At 41.9% G+C, this 21,287-nt stretch overlaps 1 protein-coding gene across 1 annotated transcript in view; it reads right to left on the bottom strand.

Moving 5' to 3' along the window:
- Positions 1-21,287, bottom strand: part of shank2b (SH3 and multiple ankyrin repeat domains 2b) — a 171,678-nt gene that overhangs the window by 67,952 nt on the left and 82,439 nt on the right. Inside the window, exon 11 of the mRNA XM_087170118.1 lies at positions 2,658-3,093. Coding sequence (XP_087026244.1) covers positions 2,658-3,093 — 436 coding nt within the window. The remainder of the gene's footprint in view (positions 1-2,657; positions 3,094-21,287) is intronic.

The raw sequence follows: 21,287 nt of genomic DNA, 5'->3' as shown, positions 1-21,287 counted from the left end.
CAAATGTGTCCATCTGCCAAGGAAGAGGGGGAGGAGGAAGGAGGGGGAGGAGGAAGGAGGGGGAGGAGGAAGGAGGGGGAGGAAGAGGGAGGAAGGGGGGGGGGGCAGAGAGCATGTGTCTTAATCTGGATTGACAGTTACATCGCTCTGAGATAAATGTCCATCACACTTTAATCCTTCACCGCTCACATGGTCATGCACACACACAAACACACAAACACACACACACACACACAAACACACACACACACACACACACACGCAGATGAAGTCGGAATCAGCTGTTTTAAAGCAGCTATATGAAGCTCACATACAAACTGTGTCTGCATGCAACCATAGCAATAGTTGCCATAGCTACCGCAGGAAGCCGGAGTCTGTTTGATGGCACGTTTCCAAGAAGAACCCGTCATACATCATCTCACACGGAGGATGGTGGGAGAGCACGGATACTGTATGTACTGTAAATGAAGACGCACCGAGGAAACACACACTGGATCTCAACCCGTAACTCCCATCAACAATGCCTTGCTCACAGGACGCGTTCACCCACATTACAAACACAAACATGTCTCACTTCACTCCGGTTATGCTGATACTTACAGGTTTTACCATGTCGATGTTTCACAGATAAAATGTTCCCCATCTTAGTCGAGCTTGTTAGCATGCTAACATTTGCTAAAGCTAAGGCTAAAGGGAATGCAGGTAGTTTTTTAGATATTTAATCATGAACCAAAGTGAACAAATTCAAATTTAGAGTTTATTAACCCTCCGAGGTCTGAGGGCATTTTCTCTTAAATTCACCTTTTAAAGGGAACTTGCGTATCACATAAGACCAAAGTGTTTAACATCACAATTCTCAGAACAAGCTCAGATCTTTCTATAACGACGCCCCTTTTTGGTCGCAGAGCAAAGAGATCATTCGGCCAAAATTCAGAAAAACTGAAGCCTAGATCTTGAAATTTTTCAAATATTCTGTGAAAACAAACCTTTACGATTTGTTTTGGTGCTTGACATGTGTTCACCACAGTCTATAGGTTCATAAAAATAGAGCAACATGTGAGTAAAATAGTAGATAAATTGGTAATAAATGCCTGAAAGCTGTGATCGGGGAAGAATATGTAAGGGAAAATGGAGACGCTACAGATTCTAACGACATTTACCAGATTTCTGTGCTGTACTATTGCAAAGACACTAATAGAAACATCCATCGACCTCAGAGGGTTAAGGTGCTAAAGGTAAAGGTGGACTTAAGTCACGCTGTCCATGTGGTAAACCAAGATGGCGGCGTCGCAGCATAGACAAAGTTTTCTTATTTTCCTAGTTGTTTTGAGTTTTAGTTTCCTCAGCTATCAGGCAGAGACACAACAGTACAGATCGAAACACCAACTACCAGCTGATCTTTCCACCTCCGCCCCGGCGGCACAGAACAGAAGAGAGACGAGCGAGCTGGTGTGTGTGCTACGCTGGAGGCTAATCCATTCAAGCCACCGCTTCTCACAGTCCTCGCAAAAGCTCGATCGATCTGGAACAAGATGGATGACACTCGAATGCAGCTTACAGCGCAGAGGAATTGAACCTACTGCTGCACAATGAAAGTTTTCTGTTTTGTTTCACTTACTTTGTTTGCACCACGATGCTCAGTCTCGTTTTCAACTCGACTTAAAATCCAACAGGAACTTTGTCTTCCCTGAACCAGCGTCTCCACCCCTCTGCACGGATGAGGACTTTTTGTTTTATTTATACAGGAAGTGCCATTCGGTGCATTCACACGGCGCAGTTAAGTATCCGGAACAATCAGAGAAACTAGGTTATGCAGGTAATCAGAGAGCACGCTCATGTGAACATGCAGCAGGTGAGTTCTGACCCAGTCTGTGCATCAGTGACAGAAGATGCTGCTTTCTGTGTCAGACAGTCACAGCAGTAATTTGAGTGAACTGACCCTTTAAAAACCTCTTATCTCTATCTTCATCAAACCTGCACAGGTCTGGAAGAAAGAAGTTATTTCACTTCTGCACCTGATGTTTCTGGCCTCGCCGGTGACAACCTGGCGCTGACGCCATCTTTAAAGGAGCTATCTGTACATTTTCTCTGCAGCTGGACGTGATTTCTTGTCAGGAGCAGGTGACAGTGATCGCCGCTTGACAAGAGCTGCAGCCATTGTTGCGTTTATACAAAACAAGAGGTTATAAAACGTCCTCTGAACAGCTATGTCCTCAGGACAGACTGGAGGCTACAGTGCGGAGACAGGACGGGGCTAGCTGGTTAGCATGCTAACTTAAGTGGAAGAAAAGACGTGATAGAGACAAGAGTTAACATTGGTGTTTGTTTCCACCTCTGGGGACAGATGTTGAGGTGTAAAGGAATGAAGTTTGATGCTGAACTCACAACTTTTCTTCTAGACTGGTGAGTAAACAGCTGCTAATGCTAATGTTAGCCACGTAGCAATAGCTAAACTGACAGATAGCTCCTTTACTGTAGCAGCAAACAGCCGGCTCTGACCAGATCACAGCTGAGCTGCAAAATATTGACAGTAAAATGTTTGTGAGTCATCAGTTGACCTCTGACCTCCAGGTTCCTCAGCCTGGATCTCCTGAATCTTGTTCACTCACACAAACACACAGACCGCCTCCGCTCGTCGGTGTGTTGCAGAAACTCACCTGGGCTGACGCTGTGAAGGTAGAGCGCGCCGAGCCTCCTCCCCCAGCCGGCTGAGGGAGGGCGACCGGCTCCTCGCCCCCCTCCCCATGGTCCGGACCACCACGGTGCCATTGGGGCTGCCGCTGGGCATCTGCTGGAGCAGCTGGGGTGACAGGCTGCGATGCAATGCTGAGGAGCCAGGCTGCGAGTGACCCTGCTGGGGGGCCCTGTGCGGGTGGGGCTGGGTGTGTTGGTGCTGCTGCAGATGGGGGCCCCAGTTGCTGGGAGAACCGTGCTGCTGCTGGTACTGGCTGACTGTTAGGTTGTTGTCGCTGTTGGAGCGCAGGAGGACCCGTGGCGCTGATAACGAGGTGGGGGACTGGCCGTTTCCGCTGCTGTTGCCAGACGATGGACCCCGGCGCCGTTTGGTGTAGGCTGGAGCCTCGCGGAAAGGCACTGCAGAGGAACCAGGGAGAGAAGGAATTTAATTTTCTTCATCTCTCAGAATTTTCATTAACCTTTACCTTTTCTGGTCCCGTCACGTTCATCAAGAGCAGCTTTAAACTGAAATCATTTGAAGTCGCGTTGGAGAGTCAGTCCCGCTGTCTGTGTCTTTAGATGCTTAAAGATGTAAAAGTTAGCAGACTACAAATTATACATTTTCTGAAGAATGTGTTATTTACATGGAGTTTCAGAAAATTTAAAAAATGTTTTTTTAAAGAAAACACACTGAAAATCTGCCGCTGGGAAACAGGGGAAATGTCTCATTTCAACAAACAAGAGAAAACAACTTCCACATTAAAAAATAAAACGCCTGAGACATGAATGATGAAACAAATAGAAGCTCCGTTTCTCATTTGCAGGACGAGACAAAAACCAAATGATCTTTTCAGTGCAGTTTTAAAAGCTGAAGTTTGATAATCAGACAGGTGAAAACACTGGATTGGACACAGGACTCACAATAACACTTCCTCTGCACCGACCTCCGCAGCAGAGCTCCACTCTGTGTGTGAGGCTGCCCTTGAGTGATGATAAAGGGCCAGTAACCCTGAACTCTCAACCACCGCTAGAGAAAACGTCACAGTGACCTCGGATCACAGTCACATCTGTGATGATTTGCTTCGTTTTCTAACATCTGCAACAGCATGCGCACTGATCAACACACACACACACACACACACACGCGCGCGCGCAAACACCTGCGAGAGAACTCACTCTGTAAAACTTCCATTTAAAACTCGCCCTTTAGAAATCTGACATAAACCTTTAATTTGAAAAACAGTCAGTGTGACATGAGGAAACCTGCAGAGGAGCCATGAACCCTGGACGGATGTCTGCCCCTGTTGAACTGCGGCTCACGCTGCTAGCCTCTGTAATAAGAGTGAACTGTAATCTTCTGTCAGTCGGTGTCAATCAGACGCTGCAGCATCGTGTGATCCTCAGGAACAAACACTGTTGTACAGCAGACTGACGTCACCGAGACACAGGGATTAGAGCGAGAACCGACAACAAAAACATGACGTCGCTGTCCAGGACCGACGGTAGATTTAGTACCAGCCTCAGGCGGAAGGTAGGTCATTCAAAAGTTCTTGCTTTTCAGAGCTGCTCATCACGTAAGGTCAGACTTTTCTTCTTTTTTGCTGTGATGCTGTTTTTTCACCTTCAGTCGATCAGCATGTTTCTACGCTCTGACGGCTCGGATAACTTTGGAAACCTTTTTCGCTTCCTGTCGTCGGATCATCGGCCTTTGTCCAAGCAGCGCGGGAACTTTCTGACATTTCACTTCCACTCCATGCTGTGATCGCCCAGCTGTGCCAAGGTGAGAGAGTACAAACTGTGCGGGAACTTTTCACTCTCTAACTCTTTTTTTTTTTTTTCCATTTGTTACACAACTTCAATATTTTTGTCACTTTTCAAGGGGACGAACAGTAAAAGGTTCTTTTAAACTGACACCAGGAAACTGAATAAACTCTGTCAATCTCTTGTCTCCATTTCTCTCAGCGTTACTTTGTGACTTCTTTAGTACTCCCTCTGTAGTAAACTGTACCTCCGCCAAGCAAAAAGTACTGATCCAACTTGCACCAAACTCAGTGGCGGGACGGGGTGTGGCCCAGACACGAACTCATTACACCTTAAAATTGCGAGACGGGGCATTTGGCGACATTTTTGTTAATTACTCATGAAATAATGTTTGGATCTTGGTGAATAAAAGAAAAAAAAACAACAACAACATATTTATGGCATGAGATCTTTCAGTTTGTACAACTTGGTGCAGGTCCAGATAATGATCTGGACCTGACAGACGTGTGTAGGATTGTTTGGCCTCGGCGGTACGAGCTCGACTGAGCGGCGCTCTAGCTGCAGCTGTGACGGACGAACTTTATGTTCTAAAGCATATGCAACAGAAAGAACGCTGCGAATACGTGGAGATTAAATGGTGCTGACAGTTCCAGGATTGCATCTATACAGACTGCTACTCACTGATTCCCACTAGTTCAGCACATACTGTACAATTTGCACCTCAACACACTTCAACACACCTGTTCTAAGAACTGTGATTGAGCAGTTCAGGTTCCTTGTGCTTCCAGGAAGAGTGGAGGATTATTGACTGATCTATCTATCTATCTATCTATCTATCTATCTATCTATCTATCTATCTATCTATCTATCTACCTATCCATCCATCCATCCATCCATCCATCACCAAAGGTATCTGCAAGTAGCTGTTTGCATCCATCCTTCAGATCCGTGCTGCTGGAGGTGAAGTGTAAACCTCAGGGGAAGGAGATGAATAACGACTCACCTTTTGGCTCTGATGTGCTATTCTTTCTCTCAGTGATGTCAGAATCGCTAGGCGACTATGTGCACACGTCTATCCATCCATCCATCCATCCATCCATCCATCCATCCATCCATCGACCCTCGTCGTGCGCCTTCTCTCTTGTTTTTGTACATGTTTTGTCATTTTTCTTTCATCAATCCATCAAAATATAATCTCTCTCTCTCTCTCTCTCTGACTGTGGGCCATGCTCTAATACCAGGCAGCTAAAGCCAATATCACATAGAAATCTCTTTCCCACACACACACACACACACACACACACACACACACACACACACACACACACACACACACACACACACACACACACACACACAAAATATTGAGCTGAGTTTGGTGATTGGCCGCGGCTCCTCACTGCTCTCCCTCTCTGCCCATCATTAGCACGATTATCAGGATTACTTGTGCAGAGCCGAGTTCCCGTGGCCCCACACTGGCTGCATTGTACTGTCAAACCCAACCAGTAATGGAGGTTGGGCCTTGATTTCCCCACGGATACATTCCTCCATTACACCGCCAGACGATGAGCCTACAACCGCCATCGCCAGCTTACTCCTCGCAATTACGAGGGCGCGAGGAGAGCAGAAGCAGAAGAGGGCCTGCAGCCATTCCAATAAGCATCTCCTGATGACTTGATTAATACAATGGTACCAGTCGCCTGTTAGCTGCGCTGCAGTTTCCCGCTCTTCACTTCCTGGCAGCCTGAACATCTGAAGGGAGATTCACTGAGTCATTATCGCTTTCTCAGGCTAATATCTCAGACCTCTCTCTCTCTCTCTCTCTCTCTCTCTCTCGTCTACAGCAGACGTGTTGATGAGGAGAATAGGTGCTAACATCTAATGAGCTAGCACATTTAGGAGCTAGCAGGCTATCTGCATCCCTGAGGTGTGTGTGTGTGTGTGGCCTCCAAGCTGTTGGGGCTGGTTTTAACTTTTGCTAATCACTCACACACACACACACACACACACACACACACACACACACACACACACACACAGAGACAAATGCATCGATTCGCTCTCTCTTTCGCGGAAACTCTTGCACACAATTAATTATCAAGTACAATGGGGGTGTGGAGTCAAAACAGTCCAAACATCTTATGTAAGAGTTGAAAAAGGCAATCAGTGGAATCTATATAATTAAAAGCTCTTGAAACACAGGATGCGTGTCAGAGGTCGGAGAGTCTCAGCCAAGCCAAACGATGCTGTTGACATTCTGCTGATGATGCACCGGTCCGCTTCGTGCTCGTCGTAAAGTGGAATCAAGGCAGAATCTGAACATGTTTCACCGTCACTCCATTCTGCAGATCTGACTGTCATCCAGCCGCGGTGCATTCAATGACCATTAACCAGCCGACGAAAGCATGCGACCACCAATCCGGACAACGCAACAGCCAGTAATCAAGAGCGACGGACACGTCCGCAGACTGCTGTCGATCTCAGCAGTGATCAAACTTTACGTTCTCCTTCACCTGGGAACAAACTTTAAGATTCATAGAAACCTACAAATCCTCGTCACCTCACACATAACCAGTTTTATCCTGAGGAAGTGATTAAAACAGAGGCAACACACACACATTCCTGCATGTGTCTGCACCAAAAGAGAAACAATATTCATCAAAAACTTTGCCTTATAAATTCATTTATTCATCTTTAATTCTGTTTTGTCAGTTTTTCATCCCTTCATTGGCGCAGAGAGTCGACAAAAAGACGGGGTAGACATGAGGAACGTGCACTTTAACCCCTCTGCCGCCATCTTGTTTTGCTCATTCATGCTGCGGTCCTCACAAACAGTGAGACAGAAAGGAAGCGAGGACCACGGCGTTTGGAGGAGACGGTGAACGGAGGGTGAATTCTTCAAGGAGAACTGAAGAAGAGAGAAGCGAAGACAAGTTCTGCTCTTATCTTGATATTATTGCTGTAAATTTTATGATATATTTTGAATCTTTATGTAATCACGTTATTTTCTTGTACGTTTATTCTGTATTTTTATTTTTTAATTTTGTGATATTTCTACAGACTTAGGTGGAGGCTTTAAATTAGTTTTAGCTTGTTTTTTGTCATTTTCTGTGTATTTTAAAATAGATAAAACTAAAACTAAAGTGATGACGGTAAAATTAAAATGATAATCAGCCTAACATTAGTCGTACGTGTTCCTGCCTTTAATGACGGAAGCCAAGGAGGACGCAGCCTGATGATGTCATAGTGCCACGAAATCTATTTCTATAGATTATATGTTATAGAAATTCATTGGTCGTTATCTTCCTCTAATCTTAACCAAATTATTTTCAGTTGTCATGTCAATGTGTTTTTTTTTTTACATTTAAGTTTTTATTGAAGTGATTTCTGTGACTGTCACATGACTTTTAGAGGACAGTCACAAACACTGTCAGTCTGATGACAGAGCATCAGATCCTAAAACCCTCCTGCAGTATGGACGCTTTAACCATCATCATCATAATTATTATTATTATTAAGCTTTATTATTATTTGAGGAAGGATCATGTAATATTTAAAACTTCCATCAGATGGAGCTGTTCGGTTTAAGTGAGTAATATTGGATCCATGTGGCTACTGTCCAGTTAAGATGACAGATGAGTTTATTCTGATATCATTTAAATTAACACTATAACTATTACAGTCCAGTTTCCCAAGTCCTCAAGTGAAGACGGCCTGCGCTCAGACTACGTTTAGACTGGGTTTGAAAAGAGATTTAAAGCTGCATGAAATACAATTCTTCCTGTTTTCATAACAGAAGCCCGAGGTGTTAAATTCTGTGTCCCATGTTGATTTCACTGACTCTTCTAATGTGTTTTTGTTGACTGGATTATTTCCTCTTAGTGTCAAAAATCCCTCTCTATTTGCAGCATTTTTATTTCAGGTTTTGAATTATAAATACTTTTTTTTTTTTTGTCTTTTATTTACATGAATTCCTACAAAGCAGGAAAAGTCAATTCTTTAGATTTTATAAAAAGTGAGATGGCAGATGGGATCGTTACTGTTAATGTGACACAACACTGTCAGTGGTGGTGACGCAAAAAGATGATAATGATTCATAAGTTCCCGGGAATCTGAATTCACTGCTGGTATTGATGGTTTTTCATGGTGTTTTTGATTCCAAATTGTTTCTGTTGTTTTTGTTTGTTTTTTTGTGATGTAAATTAAATGAATTCACTTTCGTCAACATTATTTATCACCATATGATCCCGTCTGTGTCACCTTCCTGGTTTCCTGGTGCGAAACCTTTCACTCACTGATTTCTCCACCAGTGAAAAAGCTGTTAGAGATTCCAGCGCTGTGAAGCTGAGTGGATGTGATTCTATGAGGAGTGTTCAGGAAGCTTTGAAGCGTCACAGGTACAAATCAGTTACTACTGACATTTAAATCTAAGTTTTACAAAATGAATGATCCTAATTTTACAAACACTGATGAAAAGCTGGAGATCAGTGGGGATGTTATTTTCTCCAAGAATAAAACTGAATAAAAACGGACTAAAATATGACTATCACAAGATAAATAATAATAATCATCATAAATAAAATCTATATTTATTATTATTATTAGGTTTGTTCAACTAAAATTGACAGATTCTGCTGCATCTGCATCATGATCATCATCATCAATGGGACCAACTTGCAACCTTTGCACACTTGATCCAGACATTTCACTCATGTTCATTTCTATGAAAAACAGCATCGGATGTAAAGTGAACGTGAGAAGCTGTCAGCTGCATCTGCATCCTACACAATCCAGGTTTTTGGCGCCCTTCCCCCGCCTATAGGCTCCACGGCTCCGTCTTCATTGAGAAAAAATAGCGGCGGATGAATCAAAGCGTCAACGCCACCGACATGGTTTCACACACGGGCGGATGGACGGGCTGTTGAGGGTCTGTTTGGGTTGAGGGGAGCATGAAGTCATGTTTGTGGGTGTTTTCTCAACCTCGGAGCCTCATTTTCCATCCGCTCCCTGTGACCTAAAAACTGCTCCAGAGCCGCGCTGTCTCCCTCTCTCTCCTTCTCTCTCCAGTCCGCGCAAAAAAAAAGAAAAGAGACACAACTCCCGGATTATTCTTGTAACCTAAATACGCGACGACCTACAAAATAAAACATCCTCTAATGATGCAGAACACTTTTTACTTTTCTTATCGCGGCAGCTGAAAATGATCCAAGTTGCAGCGCGAACTCCGGAGGTCCGAAACCTGAGCTGAGGATTTGAAAAGTAGACAAAAAAAGAGAGAGATGATGCTTCTTACCTTCCTTTTTTAAGGCATTGATTATGGACTTCATTTTCACTCCTTTGCTTCTCCTGCTCGGCTTCACGCTCGCGCATATCACAGCGCGACTTTCCGCTTCAGCACCACGGACAGCGACTCCGCGGAGAGGAGCTGCCGCGCACCGCGCACATGATCCCGCTCACACCTTCCACTACCACCGCCTCCCTGCTACACCAGCGCGACCCCCTCCGCTAGCACACACACACACACACACACACACACACACACACACACACACACACACACACATGCATTCCCTAACCCCGCCCCTTACACACCTCCCCTCTCTCCTGCGCTGCCTCTCTCCCAGGAGGCGCGCACCGCGCTGCAGAGTGATCCGGGCAGAGGGTGGGACAGCAGCGAGGTGGAGGCATGGTGAGTAAAAGTTGTAGAGCTACAAACAGGACACCAAGTAAAAGAAAAAAATAAAATGTGGAGAAAAAAAAATGCAGCTGCTTAGATTCCTTCAGTGGCTGCGACATGAGAGAAAGTGGAATAAACGAGGAGGCAGCTCTGTCTCTACATGACCTCCAACACATTTCTACATTTATTCACTGCAAACAGACGAAGTCTCTGTCATGAGGCTGCAAACATCCGCCAGACTAAGAATAAAACTGTAAGTGACAAGTACGTCTCACGTCTCCATGGTTTGGTGTGAGAATCACATGGTGAAATGAGACAGTGTTACAGCAGGGACCCATACAACACCTAAAATAGTCCAACACATTCATACCCCCACACACCTTTTTACCATGGTTTCAATTAATTAATAAATTCATAAAGTTCACCTCACAACACCCTGATTAACGTTTCTTCTTCCTTTAATATAGAAGCTGGTTTGTTGCTTCAAATGCCAGAAAAAAAAGAAGTAAAAAGAAGTTGTATCATCTAATTTTAAAAAAGAAAATAAATTCAGTTTTTCAAGATATTTAGATTTAAAACCTCTGCAAGAATCAATGAATGTTCATAATAATTTATCAGGAAATATTGATCAAGTAAAGGACTCAGGTTTTAGTCAGAATCCAAACTTTTAACTTCCTTAACTTTTATCTGGCTTCACTTCACACACTGAGCTGACTGAGCAGAACACAGCAGCTCTTATTCTCAGGATCTCTGTCAGAGAGTACTCATGACCACAGGTCCTAAAGTTCGACCCACAGCGGATGAAGATGCCTTTATGGCTTTTATTAAATATCAGATGTTGGTCATTAGGTCCGTTCACTTCAGTTAAGATGAAGGTTCCCTCCCAACACACGCTAAAACCTGCAAATCAGTTTGATTTCATTCACACATTTTGTTCGTTTAAAATCGTTAAATCACATTTTCCTCAAATATGTTTTAACTTAAAGGCAGTAAATACTCTTTAGATGAGACTGATGAGGCTTTTTGTCCGTCAAAAGAATCTGAAGTGTCAAAGAAAAATGCTGGAAGCAAGTATTATAATAACAGATGACAAATGGGAGGAAACATTCAAAGCAGGACATGAGCTAACCAACATGGAGGGAGTTCGATTGGAAGGTGAAAATGAAGCATTTTAAAGCCCCATATTCACACATATATTTTTGGGCTTGCCCAAAGAAATAGGAGTTCTGGAAGAGTGTTCAAAAAGAGATTAAACTCATTTTAGGAATAATTTTAGTTCAGATCCAACACTTCTCATACTGGGTATATTACCTGATAACATGACAGATAGAGGTTTGATTTATTCATTGAGAATTTTGCTCTTAATTTTAAAGAACGTGATCGCAGTGTGTTGACCACCATAGCGAGCGGAGAGAGAGAGGGGGAGAAGGTCTTTACCACGGAGAAAATCACAGCTGACAACAGACCGGTTTGTGGAAAGATGGTCACTGAGAGCAATCACAACTCTAGTCACCTCCATTTTCTTTTTTTTACTTTTAGTTTTTTCATTTTTATTCTATTCCTATTTTAGGTTTAGTACACTTGTTTGTTTTATTCCAGGCTTTCATACAGACTTAAGCTCCAGTGTTTGCTGTGTGTTAACTGAGGGACTGTAGGACTGGTGTGGTACCTGGATAATGAGCTTCTTATTCTAATGTTTACTGATGTTTTGATCATTGAAGAAAAACTAGACTCACCTCCTATATTAACCATTTGTGTGAAGTGTTGAGTAATGGCTATAAAATGTGACCTTTGACCTTTGACCACCAAATTCTAATCAGTTTGTCCTTAAGACTAATTGAACATTTTTACCAAATTCGAAGAAATTCCTTCAAGGCGTTACGGAGATATCGTGTTCACAAGGCAAAAACTGTTTTGTGAGGTCACTACGTCCTTGACTCTTGACCTTTAACCCCCCCCCCCGAAATCTAACCAGCTCATCCTTGAGTACAAGTGAATGTTTGTGCCAAATTTGAAGAAGTTTCATCAAGGTGTTACTTAGACATCGTGTCCACAAGAAAGAAATGTTGTATGTTGAATAATAAAAATAAAATAAAATGAAAACATGTTTAACGGGGACAAATGATCCAGTGACAGAAAAGCAGCGTCTCCATTTCCTCACTGATGACTGAGATCGTCCTGTCAGAGCGAACGACAACAACCTTCAGACACTCAGCCTCAGGTGTTTCCAGGCGACTCTACGCTCATATAAAATTCATAAAACATGAAGAGAACAGAAAAAATAACAGCTGACTGTTTAGATCGAAAACCCCAAGACACACACACACACACACACACACGCACACACACACTGTAAAAACATCTCTCGTCAAAACAAACAAATGAAAACGAAGACTTCGCGCAAACTAAGTGTAAATAATAATAATAATAATAATAATAATAATAATAATAATAACTCCTGACACCAAACGCAGAAACAGCAGCAGACCTGGTCGCCTGGGCGACGTCCTGAACAACAGTGAGGTAAAAAGAAAGAGAACCATGTTTTATAGGTTGAAAACTTTTAGAAATCTGTAGAAAACATCTGACAGAGGAGATTCCCCTGTTCTTTAAATACTCCACATTTCCTGGAAACATCCTGTAAACTGCATTTAAATGTAAAGTTCATATAGAATTTACCTACGATAAAAATGCAGTATGTAGACTGTATATAGAGTCAGATCTGCATGTCGACTGAACCAGAGAGGAACCAGTTTATTCCAGTTTAAATATGTCATCACTGTCATCGTCTTCAGACGCCCTCGATCTCACGTCTGGTGCCTTTCAGTTTCCAGATCATCTATTAAAGTTATTTTACGCCATGTTGGTTTATTGTATTTTCCTCTGAGGATGAGGATGAGAGGCCGAGCAGCTCCACTGAGAATGAAAACCAACAACGTCTCTTTTAAAATGATGAAATATATTACAGTAAAACATTAATAAATGTCATTATATTTGAGGATAAACTAAGATAAACAGCCGTGTTAAAAGTCCAGTTTACTGTGAAGAGCTGAGACTGATCATCACACAAATATTAACTACAGACATGGACCTTTTTAAAAAAAGACTAGATGATGAAGGAGGTTTTTAACCCTCTGAGGTCCATGGATGTTTCTATTTATTAACTTTTATAATAGTACAACGTAGAAATATGGTTTGAATGTCATTAGAATCTGTAGATTCTCCACTTTCTCTTACATATTCTTCCCAGATCATACGTGACTCACAGCCTCTAAAACCTGGTTAAAGTGGAATGACAGACAACACTACGACTCATTTCAGGCATTTATTATCCATTTATCTACTATTCTACTCATATATTGCACTATTTTTATGAACCTATAGACTGTGGTGAACACATGTCAAGCACCAAGACAATTCGTTAAGGTTTGTTTTCACAAAATATTTGAAGAATTTCCAAAACTAGGATTCAATTTTTCTTGCTTGTTCTGAGAATTGTGATGTTAAACACTTTAAAAGGTGAATCTAAGAGGAAATGTCCTCAGACCTCGGAGGGTTAAATGAGATAAAAGTAGTAAATGTTGCTGCTGCGTCAAACGTGTGAAGCTGATTTTATTTTCTGATCTGGTTGATTTGAAGACGCTCAGTGTGAAACGATCAGTGAGGAACTTCATCTCTACGTAGGAAGATAAGAAACCAGAGTTCCTGAGACTGAAGTTGAAGAGAACAGATCAGCTGATGATGATGATGATCTTTCAGGAAGTTACCATTCATCCTGGATCTGATATCATCCAGCTGTCAGGAGCGACTGGGGGATGAAGGATGAAGTGGGGGGAAAAAAAAAGATTTTGAGGCCAACGATGGACTGGAGAGCAGCTTCCCTTCAAGAAACAAATCCTTCGTGTTGCTAGGCAACTCAGAGGGGCATGGCTCCATACATCATTAAAGCTCGCACCTGCCTGTTATATGACGTCGTGTACATTCATAAACATACAGTCTCTCTCTCTGTAGAAGCTGCCACACTGTTTGATTTCACGATCTGCCGCTGAGTGATGGATCCTGCGCTCTTCTTCTACACTACAAATCTAAAACATGGTGACACGCTGATACAAGTAGTGACCCGACTGAACAGCAACACACCAGATGGCTACATGCTAACCATATGTTGTCATAAACTATGCAATAATGCAGCGATGACAGCAGATTCGCCTCATGCGTCTGTGATCTGCCATTTCATCCGATCTAGTCCAAACATGGGGGGGAAAACACAGCGACACACCGGTATTTTCAAAATAAAACAAAAATCTATCTGCTACATTATTCCTTTGATAATCCAGTGGCGTGTGCTGAAAAACGCTTTATTTTGAAATACATCAAACCCTGCTCTTGAAGGTCATATAGGTCAGCTGATGACAAGGAAAATACACTACAAAGCCAAAAGTATATGGACACTAGGAAATATTTCTTGAAAATATTCAAATATTTTTTATCATATCGAAAAAACAAATAAATAAATAATAATATTGTATACTGTGATATTTGTACTGAACTGTATCAAGATATTAAACTTTGGATATCGAACCTCACGGAAACCAGAACTTTCCATTATATGCAACAGTTAATAATAATAATAATAATGATAATGTTAATAAATAAAAATAACTTTGTGTATCTGGCACTTTTCATACACAGGATGCAGCTCAAAGTGCTTTGACAAATAGAAAAGGAAAAAGTTCAGACTGTGAAATCATTAAAAAAAACAAAAACAAACTCTGAGCTAATCAGAAACTAAATTGAACAGGTATGAACAGGTACGTTTCAGTCCTTTAAAAATATGCACTGAGCCCTCTAATATTTCAGAGCAGGGTCTTCCCCAGTTTTACCTTGGGGGACTTTTAGACAGTTGAACATGGACTTCAATCAATCTAATCAAACCACTCGTCTGGTTTAAGACTTTCCACCAGATTTCAGGATCTGGCTGCAGTGAGTTTAATCCTGGTCAGACACAAGATTATCAGCGAGGTCCAGCAGTGGTGTTGGGTGATCAGGTCTGGCTCTCCTCCACACCAGTGAACCCAGCCTTCTGCATATGTTTACTGCCACGATGAAACAGGAAAGGGCCAAAAACAAACGACTGCCTCAAACACCACTGTCTCAGTTAGACCGAGAAAAACAGACCCAGACCAGACGTGCATTAAAACATATGGACAGGTGTAATGTGTGTAATGTTCATGTTATTTTACATGTAGCATCTGACTGTGAAGGAATGCACAAAACACACACACACCCACACACACACACACACACACACACACACACACACACACACATTCCAGTTAGCAGGTGATTTTCTGAAGCAGCTGAACCATGTTGATCAGTAAATGATGCTCCACATACACTGAATCTAATTATATCACTCATCAATCATTACGAACCCGGTGAAAGGACGAGGATGCTCCCCTCAGTGCTGGATGTTAATTTTCACCTCAGGTTCTTACAGTGATTTACTTTGCATAAGGACAAAACACACACCTCACACTTTCATGTAGCAGCAGCTGAGGAAGTGAAAAACTAGCGGCGCGGCGCCGCCATCATGCGGAAGCAATAAATAAATAAATAAATAAGCCGAACAGTGTGAATTAACTTTTCCTTCCTTTCTGACAGGATGTTGAAATAGTGTCAATTTTATCCTCCTTCCTGGACACACTGCTGCCACAATCAGCCAAATGTAGCATGGATTTCAGTTTGTGTGTGTGTGTGTGTGTGTGTGTGTGTGTGTGTGTATGTGACACACACCACCACAGAAGAAGAGACGCTTGTTTGAAGATAAAGAACATTTGACAATGATGAATAAATTAACATGTAGCCTTCATTTATTTATATGTAAATACATATAAAGCCACTTTGTTGTGGTGGCAGAGCGACAACTCTCACCTCACACTTAAACTTTAATAAATCAAACAGCCAAGGTTTCATAAGTCACAAACCTAAGGAACCAATCCTGCCAACATGTGGGGGTGGGGGGCGGGGCTAAATAAACCTGAAACCAGGTCAGTACAGAGAGAGAGAGAGAGAGAGAGAGAGAGAGTTACCATTAGCACAACTGCTAACACTGTGCCAGTTACAAGCTAAAAATATAATTAATATCTTCTTAATTTTATTTTATTGCTCTTCATTTACTTATTGTTTTTATTGTCATATTCTTTTAACTTTTGTACATTTTATGATGTAAAGAACTGATTATTTTATCTGTGAAAGGTGCTATATAAATACATTTTTACTTACTTTTACTTATTACTTACTAATCTTTCTTAAAAGATGCTCACTATGCTAACCACTCTGAAAAGATGCTAACTTCGCTTACCGTGCGCAAAAGATGCGAACTGCACTATTCTGAAAAGATGCTAACTACACTAACCGTTCTAAAAGGATGCTAACTACACTAACTATTCTGAAAAGATGCTAACTATGCTAACCGTGCTCAAAAGATGCTAACCGCACTAACTATTCGGAAAATATGCTAACTACACTAACCATTCTAAAAAGATGCTAACTGCACTAACTACTCTGAAAAGATACTAACTACGCTAGCCGTGCTAAAAAGATGCTAACTGCACTAACCATTCTGAAAAGATGCTAACTACGCTAACCGTTCTAAAAAGATCCTAACTGCACTAACTATTCTGAAAAGATGCTAACTGTGCTAACTGTTCTGATCCGTCTGCTAGTCTCTGGTTCTGGTCTCAGACTCCTCCTCTGAGTCTGGGTCTGACTGAGGTTCAAACATGTGGCTGAGTCTCTCTGATGTTTCCTCCTCTCACCATCTTGATACTCTCTGCTCTCTCACCTGTCCACCTGGAGCCAGCAGGTGGTGGTGGGCGGGGCTCAAGGCCTGATCCAGAAAGTAAGAGATGAGCTTCAGACCCAGTTTGAAACATGTGTGGAGGAACTTGAACAAACAGATTTGTCATCTCACTAAAACACAGTAGATTTTTATTTCATTATTTGCCTCCATAGAGTTTCTTATTTCTGCTTGTGATAGAATAGTTAATCCTCATCTTCTGCTAAACAAAAGTTGTGTTCATGGGTCCACAATTGTATTATAATACATTTTATTTATTATTTTCTCAAGGCATTTTACAGAGTCAGGTCAAGACCTTATGACATGACTGAGAGAAACTCAACAGTTTCCACCATGTGAAACCTTCATGAGGAAAAACTCCCTTTAACAGCATTTACAGCAAAAAGCAATCAGAGCAAGATTAAGAGCTGAGGAGGTGGAAAAGCAGCCAAACCCCAGAACACTTGGACTGTTGCACGAAAGAAGAGAAGAAGAGACGGAGGCAGCAGCTCTGTGAACTCACGTGTGTTTAAATGCCAAATGTTTTGCTGATTAACTGATTAACCACAGAGTTAATCTCAGAGGTGACACAGCCGTGACCAGGCTGCAGCCATGACGGATATTACAGGAAGAAGAAGTCTCTCGATATTTTCTACATCAGCTTCCACTAATCAAATTTTTACTGCACTTTTAAACACTTGATTTCACTTTGTATTTTTCTGAATATTTCTTCATTTATTTCTTGTTAGTGGGATTTATAGTTTGTCCATGATCTTTTTAACCACTTCCTCATAATAAAAATAAATCCTGCAGCGTAAACACTGAGTCTCTGCCCTGTGTGTGTGTTTGTGTGTGTCTGTGTGTGTGTGTGTGTGTGTGTGTTTGAGTGTGTGTGTGTGTTTGTGTGTGTGTCTTTCTAAAGTGAGTTTTCGAGGCTCTTTCAGGAACTAGTTTGTGTTTGTACTTGAGGTTTTGAGAAAAACACAGAGAGCCCCTGAAACTGTAAATCCTGCAGCAAAGCGAGTGTGAAAGTGTTTGAGGTATGAGTGTGAATGTGTCACGTGCATGTGAGTGTGTGTGTGTGTGTGTGAGTATGAAATTGTGTGTTTGGTCAATACATGCTCCCTGTTGGATTATCACACTCTGGCAGCGGGTGGTCTAATACGCCCATCTGTCAATCATTCTTACACAGGCTTACTGCTGTATGGAGAGAAGAAATAGAAGCAATATCTCCCACAGACAACCTCCCCATACACTCAGTCATTATACTCACAGCCTACGGAACGTGTGTGTGTGTGTGTGTGTGTGTGTTTGTGTACCTTCCTTCAGTTGCACAGTTTTGCATTAACACGCTGCTGCATTAGTTGTTTTGTTTCCATTGTTGTGTGTTATTGTCTTCGTCTCTGCTGGTGAATGTTTATATCTAAAAATGGAAATATGAATGAGTTCTGAATTAATGTTGGAGACATGGAGGTTAGAGAGACCTGTGGTCCGCGCTGTAACTGTGTGATGGTGTGGTTTGTTCCTCAGTGTAAACAGGAAGGTCATTTAATAACTATTGATAACTAACTTAGTGCTATATTTCATACTCTTGATTTAGTATCGGTGAGTACTTTTATTTCAATCATGCATAATCTTTTGATCTATATTTTTATTTTCCTGGAGGAAACCAAAATCACAAACACTTCAAAACCAAGTCTGAGGGATCTTTGCTAAATCGTCTGTATTCTGTGTTTATGTAAAAGGAAATATTGACCAATAAATGATCAGATATTTCACACAGACATTAGCCTCTAAAATCCAGTATCAGTGATACAAATACTTCTACTATGTACCATGTTCTATGTACTTCTACCACTACTAATAATACTAACAATAATAACCATAATCAGAGTCTGAGCAGATTTTATTTGCCATATTCAGATCAGACGCAGACGACAATAATAATAATAACTTTAACTGTACTTAGTGTCGGAGTGGTTACCTGCCTGTTGTGGTTGACCACTCATCTGCAGTATTGTGAACTATTTTTGTATTTTTATTTCCATGCACAGTCCTTTATATATCCAGCTATTACCTACAGTATATAGGACACACACACACACACACACACACACACACACACACACACACCATATGAAGGATGTCAGGCCACACAGAGTGTCCTTTGAGCAGCCTTCCTCTCTCCTCCACCGGTCACACTGTGTCCTGCTTCACCTCCCTCTGTCTCTGCACAGGAGTCCAGCTTCACATTAAGGAAACACTGATGTGATCATCCACACTGCTTTCAAACTGAAGTCACGCTCATCACCTCTCCTCATTGGTCGAGACCAAACTCAGAGCAGAAAAAAAAAAACAAGTCCAGAAAACAACAACCCGCTCCTGTTTCTAACCTGCTCTCATCTCCGTGGTCGTCACTGCAGACTGATATTCTTCCACACATATTCAACACAGTATGTACATGTTCACATGCGGTAAACTGCAAACATCTGCATCTGTGATCCAACACCTTCTGCACCGACATATTGATGTTCACATTAGAGCCGACGTAGTGTAAATCCTGTCGTACAACAACTGAGCTCAGTGAGGGACTGACTCTGTCGTGTGCAGCAAACGATGTCCGATGCAGGATTAACACTTACAAAACACAAATTTAAGCAGTGATATGAATATAAACATTATAAAGTAGGAAATAAGGATTATTTTCATTATTGATTATTGAACTAACATGTTTTCACACATAAAAACTGGGTCTGAAGCTCATCTCCTCTTACTTCCTGGAACAGGCCTTGAACCCCGCCCACCACCTGCTGGCTCCAGATGGAAAGAGCAGAGAGTATCAAGATGGTCAGAGGAGGAAACATCAGAGACTCAGTCAGACCCAGACTCAGAGGAGGAGTCTGTTGAGACCAGAACCAGAGACTAGCAGATGGATCAGAACGGTTAGCTTCTTCTCAGAGAAGTTAGTGTGGTTAGCATCCTTTCAGAACGATTAGTTTAGTTAGCATCTTTTATTTGTTTAAGTATGTTTTTTTAGCTTGTAACTGGCTGTGGCCAGTGACACAGTGTTAGCGGTTGTGCTAATGCTAACTCTCTCTCTCTGTACTGACAAGGTTTCAGGTTTATTTAGCCCCGCCCCCACAAGTTCACCGGATTGGTTCAGATTGGATTGGTGGAAACACTCAGTCATGTTGTTGATGATTATGTCACTTGTTTTATATAAAAATGTCATATGGCCGTTAACAAGGTTAAAAACTTGATTTCCATCAGAGGGTCTTTGACAGAATCATGAAAACTGCCTCTAAAACAGCAAATCTTCACATTTAGAAGCTGGAATTAGCAGATATTTGGTGTTTTGCTTGATAAAAAATAAACAGATGATCAAAATTATTGTTGATTAATGTTTTGCTGATCGACTAATTAACTAATTGTTTGAGAGCAGGAGGACCAGCACGTTTCACATGATCGGGTCACATCAGAAACTCAGTGGATTCTTATTTATTCAGACGTAAACAGCTTTGTTTTATTTATTGATTCACTGATTTTGGGCCTCGATGAATCAGTGTAACAACGTTCACATGAGCCTTGAGCACTGAACACCTCCTGCTCCTGAGGGTGAGGCCTGCACCCTGCAGGGGCGCTCACTGGAAAACTGTAAAGTGCTTTGAATAAAAGCACTTGATAAAATAGATGCAGTCCATTTATATAGACAGTGTGGAATATTACTTTTCATAAAATGGAAGAACAACTGATGGGTTTAAAAAGAGCTTTTAGGAAAAGTCTCCTGGTGTTTGAACTGTGGGAAGTGAGTGTGTTTCCAGATGTTGGGAATCACAGCTGCACATGTGAGAACAGGAGAGAAAAGCCTTTGTGATGTCACCTGAGTCAGAAAGGTAAAAACATCTGAGGCTGCGGAGTTAAATATCAAACTCCTCATTCTTAACTGCAAAACTACATTTAATCTGATCGCCACAAACCAACTGACACATGGTGAGTCTGAGGAGTTCAGGGGCCCCTGAGGGTCTGAGGCCCCTGATGACCGTGTCCAGCCCTGACCATGTAGAGAAACATAAAAACAATGATGTAATAAAATGGCAGATTTGAGAGTCTGAACAGTTACATCATCTGGACAGAGTCAGCAGGAGAAACTGTGAGAGCCACACACACACACACACACACACACACACACACACACACACACACACACACACACTGTGTTCAGTCCATAATCAACATTCAAAAGCTTAAAGCTGCATACAACCAGCAAGAGGCTCAACACGATACAAGCTGTCTCTGGTGAGAGCTGGGTGGAGGGGGGCGGGTAGAGAGGGG

This window comes from Seriola lalandi, unplaced genomic scaffold (genome assembly GCF_002814215.2).
Source record: "Seriola lalandi dorsalis isolate HSWRI2012SDOR001 ecotype SW California unplaced genomic scaffold, Sedor1 jcf7180002054929, whole genome shotgun sequence".
NCBI lineage: Eukaryota > Metazoa > Chordata > Actinopteri > Carangiformes > Carangidae > Seriola > Seriola lalandi.
Note: the sequence above shows the minus strand (reverse complement) of the source record. Positions and strands in the feature narration are given on the sequence as shown.